The sequence below is a fragment of the Buceros rhinoceros genome, unplaced genomic scaffold (genome assembly GCF_000710305.1).
Source record: "Buceros rhinoceros silvestris isolate BGI_N320 unplaced genomic scaffold, ASM71030v1 scaffold9079, whole genome shotgun sequence".
NCBI lineage: Eukaryota > Metazoa > Chordata > Aves > Bucerotiformes > Bucerotidae > Buceros > Buceros rhinoceros.
The window spans coordinates 84,404-92,521 of NW_010429727.1; the positions used below are offsets into that span (position 1 = coordinate 84,404).

General features: G+C 52.4%; 1 protein-coding gene across 1 annotated transcript in view; it reads right to left on the reverse strand.

The window, feature by feature from the left end:
* The window catches only part of PLCD1 (phospholipase C, delta 1), a gene marked incomplete at its 5' end in the record, with an annotated part of 44,923 nt that extends 37,283 nt beyond the window's left edge, over window positions 1-7,640 (reverse strand). Inside the window, 2 exons of the mRNA XM_010142756.1 lie at window positions 3,616-3,780; window positions 7,584-7,640. Of these exons, the coding sequence (XP_010141058.1) occupies window positions 3,616-3,780; window positions 7,584-7,640 (222 nt within the window). The remainder of the gene's footprint in view (window positions 1-3,615; window positions 3,781-7,583) is intronic.
* Between the last annotated feature and the right edge of the window lie 478 nt (window positions 7,641-8,118).

An 8,118-nucleotide genomic window follows, 5' to 3' on the forward strand; every position in this document is an offset into this window, starting at 1 on the left:
GCTATCCCCCCACAGCAAAACAAGACAGTGTTACCGGCAGGCTGCTGCCCCCTTTGGCTCTCCTCCTTCCCACCACAGTGATGCTCAGGAGTGAACTGGCTGATTGAACTGTTTACCATTTCACCAGTAAACCTCTTCTTTGCCCCAAAACAGCTAAGCCTGCCACGTGAACCCTGTTTTCTCAGCCCAGGGGGAAAGCTGTCCACATGTAAAAGCCACATGGGCCAGAGAAGCATGGACCCTGACGGTGGCTCTACACATTTAAGGTAATAGGGAGCAGCGGTGTGTTTCTGGACCCAGCATGCAGCTCAGACAGAGGCGGCAGCAGGCTACGGTGAAAAACGGATTTTTAAAGGTGCTTCAGTGCAGCTCTCCGTGCTCAGCACTCCTGCGGTTCTGCTGGAGCCAATGAAAAAGTACACACAGGGCATGAAGTGTTTGTCTGAAAACCAACCACTCAAGATGCTTCAAGCGCTTTTGCAGAAAACTCTCCCCTTGGGCCTAAACAGAACATACTGAAAAATCATAGATTATGGATAATAAGGGGAAAAAGGGTTATGTTCCACGTGCACAGAAACCATACTGGAATGGCAGCCCATTCCCCAGAAACCCCTGCGGGTTACACGGCTATCAAGACAGCATCCAATCTAAATTTCCTGTTGTTTAAAATAAAACAGCAGAGGAAGGTGCTGGTTGTACCCCACGTATCCGACCCAGGCGACATCTGTGCCTGTGACAGTACTGATACTCCTGGGGTTTTCAGCTCCCAGCATCTGAGATTCCTCTATCTTGGCAGTCCCTAGTTTATCTGCTAGAGACCAGGATATGATGGTTTACAAAGAGCTTCTCTGCATGATGACGAGAACATAACAGGAATAACAGGAAACTGTCCAAACAAAGCCATTACCCTTACCCTACCCAGACTTTGCTCCGCTGAGGTGCCTCCAGCTGCTTGCTCTCAGCAACGCTGCAGATAAGATTAGACCTGCTGCTAAAATCTCCTCGTTTCCATTCTGACCATTCTCTTTCCTTCCTAAAAAAAAGCAGCTTATCTGCAGGTTTAGAAAGGCTTTGTGCCTTCGGCAGGGGAAAGTCACTGGTAACGAGGAAGAGTGACCCTCTGCAGAGACTCGCCCTGAAGCCCCTGATTCTGAGTATCAAATCATGACCCTGCGCTCTTCCTCTGATTTGTGACCGCCTTCACACACCAGCCCAAAGGAGAAGGCAGCCTCAGTGACAGAGGAGACAGCACTAACCAGGGGCACTCCTCTCCACACCTAAACCCAAAGCAGCCTGGTGAAGTTCAAAGTCCAAGAAAGAAACTCGAACCCAGCAATCGCTCTGAACACTTGGGAAAGGGGACTCTCAGAGGACCAGCAGAGGAGAAAGGCACAGGAAAATCTTTGTCCTTGGGGTTATGGCTTGGACTAGGCATCAGTCCGTGCTCATCTCTCTTGCTGACTTCCAGGTTCAGGTGCATCCAGAGCTCCTGTTGAAAGCAGCCCTGAGGTGTCTCTGCAACCCTCCCAAAAGCTCATGTCACAAGTGCTGGCACAGCTTCACGTGCTCCCAGGGGCGCGTGGGGGACAGCCTGCCCCAGCACCCCTGGTAGGCAGCCCGGCTCCTGCAGCCAGCCGGATGCGCGGGAGCAAAGCCAGCCTGGCCAGAGCTTGCTTTTTCAGAGCAGCAGGGACAGACTCTGCCCCGACTGCCTTGTCTCCCTGCTCACCCAATGACAGAAACAGGAATGTTTCTCTGGGGAAAGGTGTGCACGCATGGAGGCGTCACGAAGCATCATGTGGGTGTGATTCAGTAGGCAGCATTAGTCCATCTCAATATTACTCCACCTCAGCGTTACTCCACCTTCACCCTGCACTGACGACACTGCCGGGACACAGCACGTTCTCCTTCCTGCAGCGGCCCAGCCTCTGTCTCCAGCAGCATGACAGCGTTGGTTGTGCCAGCCAGCTAGGAAAGTGTATCTGGAGTGCTCTAAACCCACACCCACACGCTCCCAGCCTGTGCCCCACACCCAGCTCAGAGGAGCTGATCTTGCTGCAGGGCTCTTCTTGCAGCTCAGCACACGAAGAAGCTGCAGTTGCGCCAGCTCTCCACACCACTGCCCCAGCGATGGAGACAATGGGTTTGACCCATCTCTTCACCAAGCAGGTGCTAAGGTCTCTGGAGACCCAGCCCAAGGACCCCCTCCCATCGCCTTCCGATGAGCAGACGGGCTCAGGACTGTTGCTGGGGGTGCTCTCAGCCCCCGTAATTTGGCTGGCTTAGAGCACAGGAGAGAAAGCTCTGGAAGTCAGCTCACGTCCTGATGGCTTTTATAGCAAGACATTATCTGGGAAAGGACTTTGCTTTCAAACAAGACAGAGCTCAACAGAGCAGGCATTCCCCGAGCGTCAGCATTCACTACGGCCTGCGTGTCTGTGGTTGTGATCGTGGGTTATTGCACGGGCACCCAAACTGCCCGGCTCTGCGCAGGACCCTGCCACGCCGGGCAGGCGCACGAGGTGAGGGACAGCCTCCCATCCAAAGCCTTTCACAGCTGCAGAGAGGAGGAAACGGGGCAGGTGGGGGGAAAGATGCATGAAGAGATTAGAGGAGGGGCCCAAGGTCGAGTGGGAAGAGCAGGGCTGTCAGGAGCACAAACCAAAGGTGTTCTGCCCCACGACCTCACTCCTCCTTCTGAAAATCTTATCACTGCTTGTGGGAGGGGGTAATTGGGAAGATCCACCCTGCATTTAGTTAATTGTGATTGTTACCAAAGCACTTGTGTAAATAACACAGGCAGCCTGGTCTACATTTCAACACGTCATAAAATAAATTCCACATTATGAATTTACTTCCTGGTTTTACAAGACTGTGACGATTAGTGAGAGAGAAATATGTCAGAAAAATACCAAACGAGAAGGAAAAACAGATATAAACAGATACAAGCAGGTACACACCCTGGCCAATCCCATTTTGACTGCACAGTTGGGCTCCTGGTGCCAATTATGGCCCCAGGCAGGGTGATGGCAGAGAATGGTGTTCCCTGTGTCCACATAATGGTGACTTCTTAAAATGAGGCAGACTGAGTTTCCAAGATACGGGTGAGAACAGAGGTATTTCCTGCAGCCCTTGGACCTCCACATCTCCGTGGCTCCCTTGGGAGGCTCAAATGCCAGCGTTCCCCGGGGCTGCAGGCAGCAAGGCAGTGTCCTGGAGAGCCCAGACCAGCATCCCAAGCACACCATGCCACAGCGCAGATGCTCGAGCCATGTCTCACAGCGAGCATTAGGGCTTGGGCACCTGAATAACCGGCACTCTTCCTTTGGGGAGGGAATGAGCCAGGCAGGGCTGCAGAGGCCAGCACAGCCCACCCCACAACCATTTAAAGCAGCAGCTCATGAGCTTGGGCAATGCGGCCATTCCTGACACGGCAGATTCCTCCCCGCTCTCTCCAGAGCTGACAGCATCCGTTTGTGTGTTACGGGGAGCGTGAAGAATCTGGGCTCATTGCTCCAAGCCTTACCTCAACTCCACAAGCACAGTGGTCTGTGTTCACCCCAAGCACCGCTGCCCACAGTGCCCCACGCCTGTGATGACGCAAACTTTACTTACAGATCTGGGACTCTGGAGATCTCAGCATCTTCTTTGATTCCTGCCATATGGTTTTGCAGTCCTCCTGCAGCTTATAAAAGCGCTCCTTTCTCCAAGAGCTGGACTTCACTTTGAGCAGCTGGCACCCCTTCAGGAGGAACTTCAGATCCTTGTCATCTTTCAGGCCTGGGGAGGAACAGTGGTGGAAATGTTGTAAGAGCCACCTCAAGAAAGGATGCTTATAGGGCCTTCCCTGCCACGGGACACTAATGCAGCGCAGCCACATGTGGGGAGGTCAGCAGAGCAGACCCGGCAATCTGCCGTGCCACGCTTTATGCTCACAAAAGAGCCTGGAGCCTTGTAGACGTCTGGGATTGAGTCCCAGGACTTTTGTCTGGGGACTGTCATCCTCAGGTGGTTTACAAACATGAAACGTCTTCTTCCCCAAAAACCCAGCAACATAACAGTAAAAGCAGAGGAAAGAAAGTTTTGTAACTTGTCATTGGAGAAGTGTCAGGAACTTTCAAGTGATTTCAAATCTGTTCTGTGACAAATTTCCTTTGTGGAAACAGGAATACACAAAGATATCTCTCTTCCTTCTCTGGCGAGCAGTCCCCTCCTAGCCGCAAAGGTATTTTGAAGGTCAGTGTCATGGATCTTAGGACATACACGGATAAGTTTGGTGTCGGGCAGCATCACACCAATAAGGTAGCAATAAGGTAGCAGCCATGCTCTCCTCATTGCCCAGCTGGTATCTGTGAGGACCTTTATCGTTCTTACCCTACGAGGCCACCACAATGCCAAGTGATAATAACCAGACCCTCTGGTTCCAGGAACTTCAGATTTCACATCTTACCCTGGACTCAGGAAGGCAATTAGACATCTAGAGAGACAGCAGGCATCTGCTGAGACTTTGAAAGCACTGATTTGGCATTCTGCATGGTTTTGAACGTCTCAGCCATGTATGACTTCCACATACCTTGGAGAACCAGTCCCTCAAACCAACCATTAATTACATACCTGGAGCGCGTGGGCTGGGAGGGTGAGAGTGTGAAACATGAGAAACGCGTCCTGGGCTCTCTGTAATAGGCACCTTGCATCTCCCTGACGTTGCACGAACGGCTGGTTCACAGCTGGTGAAACAGCATTTAACTCCGCAGCACTGACTGACTCAGCAGGGGTTTTGCTAACCCTTCCTTGACGGAGCAGAGAACCACTTGGCCACTTGCAGCCACCTGACACTTGCCTCACGGGAAATTTTCCAAGACTACCTAACCCTAACGCGGGGTCTCACAAAGCAGAAACCCGAGATAACTGATTCATGCAAGGACAATTATACTGCAGCATGGCACTGCCCTGTGACATCAGGTTCGCTCCTCTGTGGAAGACACAGCTGCAAGACCATAAACCACCAAGCATCACTTCAGACCTGCCCGACCAACAAAACCCAGCAGGAGAGCCAAGTGGGCAAACCCCCGGACTCCTGACGATTCACACGGGAAACTGAAGCGCCAGGTGCTGCAGAGCACCAAGGTGGGTCACGGCAGCAGCAGCAAAAAGCAGCACCATGACTTTGTCACTGGGGTACCTCGGGCCAAAGAGAGCATTTTGGGTTGCCAAAGAAAGCCTGAGCTCTCCATCAGAGATAAATACTCAGAGTGTCCAGTGTCCACCCAGCAAGTCACTCACACCATCTGACTGGGTCTGCAGGTGCCAAGGAGCCTGCCTGGAGCTGAGTCTGGCTGCAGCATCCAAAGCTGAAGGCACCACAGTGGGAGCTGGAGATCCTGAAAAGGTGGCCGTGGCCTCTCTCCTTCCCCCATATTCAATTAGCTGTCTCATTAATTAAGTGTCTTCACATGCTGCAGCATCCCCTGGGTCTCTCAGCTCATGACTGGTCTGGAGGTTCCCAAGAGGAGAATTTGAATGCTTCCTCCTCTGGAAATGTCAGAAAGAAATGCATGGAGAGAAGAAAAAGGCCTCCTCCTTCAAAGCACAGAAGGGTGAAAGATTGCCGCAGCTGTGGGACCTGGGACATCCTCCTCATCTGCTGAGGTTCAAGCACACCCAGAGGTTGACAAGAGGCCAGAGCATCCAGAGCAAGCACAGACACCACCACAGCTTCACAGGTCCTTGGTCTCCTGAGTTGTGCCACTAAGGGTTCCCCTCTGAAGCAAGAGTCTTCCAAGTAGAGAGAAGACAGCACAGACTCAGCCTCCCTAACGCCTCTGGGACACCCCTCCACATTCCTGGAGAGGAAGCAGACTCCTTCCTTCTATTTACCCACATTTCTGTTCTGGCTCCCAGCTTCTTATTGCTTCCCTTTCTTCAGATCCCAACCATGTGAGACATCGTTACGAGACTAGGAGGAGGACGTGCTGTCCTATGGTGACACAAGGAGGAAAGCAGAAAACCATTAATTCCTTTATGCACACTGTGTGCATAATGGTAAAATGAGAAATTCCTGCTAACTGGGGCATGTTTCTTTACACAGACACCGCAAGCAGCACGTGTAACGTCGTGCTACCTCCACATTCCGCTGTGAAGAAAGACTGAGAGAGTTCAGGTTGTTCAGCCTGGAGAAGGCTCCAGGGAGACCTTACTGCGGCCTTTCAGTACTTAAAGGGGGCCGATAAGAAAGATGGGGACAATCTTTTCAGCAGGGGCTGTTGTGACAGGACAAGGGGTGATGGGTTAAACTAAAAGAGGGAGATTTAGACTAGAGAGAAGGAAGAAATTTTCTACAGTGCAGGTGGTAGGATCCTGGCCCAGGCTGCCCCAAGAGGTGGCAGATGCCCCATCCCTGGCACCATCCCAGGTCAGGTTGGCCCTCGGGGCTCTGAGCCCCCTGCTCTGGGTGCAGATGTCCCTGCTCCCTGCAGGGGGTTGGACTGGAGGAGCTTTGAAGGTCCCTTCCAGCCCAACCCACTCTAAGATTCTGTGACACCCCAAAGAGCTGCACCAACGAAATACAGGCAAATCGGGATGGGCAGAGGCAATGGTCAAGGGAAGATTCCTCTTCTCCAGCCTTGATCCACACAGGTCACACGAAAGCTGGAGCTCAGAACCCTTCATCCTGCTCACCAGCAGAGCCTAGTCAGTGTCTTAACATGGGTCAAAACTCCCCTTCCTCTTCAGAGGATCTAACTACGGGTTGAGAGCAGCCCTCCTACTCATCCTTGGCCACTGTGCCTGAGGACCAGGCCAGGTTAAATGACTCAGCAAAGGAGGCCACTGCACTTCACAAGAGCAGGAGAGAAAGATGAAGAGGGGTGGTGCATGGTGAAAGTACGGCGAAGATCTAAGGGGGCAGCAAGAGAAGCCAGGGAGGGGATGGAGACAAGCTTGCTTCTAGGAGATGGCAGGTTTGGCCAGGACACAGACATTACTTTCCAGCTATTCACCAACACTAGGCACGAGAAGCACGATCACCCCACTGGAACAGATGTCCAGACCCTGCCTGAAACATGTGGCAGGACTATGTCTTGCTTAGCATCCTCTCTGAATACCAAACACATTCTTGGCATGCAAAATTGCAGAATGCGTTTCGAGGGTCAGTCCCCTCCTCACAAAGTATCGATCACACACTTTCTAAACGGAATATACCGAGCGTGCGGTAACGGTCAGAGTGAAAATCGTGTTTGGCAAAGGGAGGAGCACCTCAAGCACACACAATAGCGCAATAACTGCACTGCAACAACCGTGAGGTTAATACACTGCGCTGAGAAGCGTCAGACACCAAGACATCAAAAATGGTGACCTTTGTATTACCTGTCTCAGGTTTACAGCAAGCAGGAAGCACAATAACACTGTAGCTGCCCCGGTAGAAGCCAGCTCTGGGTTCTCTAAGGAGAGGAACGGTGCTTGCAAAAGCCAGTGCTGATCCACACCTCTGCACCGCTGACTCGCGCATCTGCTGACCTGATACAGCCACGTTAATTACAACTCCCATAAGACAAGGCTCCTCCTGCCTGCTCTCTCCCTCCCACCCAGTTTCAGACCAGACACAGCTCGGCTTTGCCAGTTTAAAAGGGCAGAAAGGCTTCCTGAGAAAACCCAAAGGACTCAGGTGGGTAAATGGTGATTTCCGATTTCCACCTGCTCTCTGCAGCCACGGAAATCAAGGGACTCGCATCCACTTAGGCTGTCTCTCCAGAGAGCAGGACACCGCAAGAGCTCGCAGCCTGGCACAGCAGTTATGAAACTCCCTGGGTTTCCTGTTACTTCTCATCTGGTGCATTCAGACCTCTGAGTGGTTCCTTGGGCTCTCAGAGCAACCGGCAAAACACCACTGAGAAGTTCTGAAAGCAGGCAGGAAAAGGGCACTGCCCTCCCCAAACACTGGCAAGCAGCAGCAGTTCAGAAAGCCCGGCCGGAGATTCGGAAACCGACCCTCTGCCGCAGGGCTCCCTCTTCCCTTGGCGCCTCAAACGAAGCGCTGTACACATCTGGCAGGCAAAGGAAAGGAAAGGAAAAGGAACCTCAGGAGTTTAAAAATAACTGTGGAGTTGCCTTCAGGGTGGA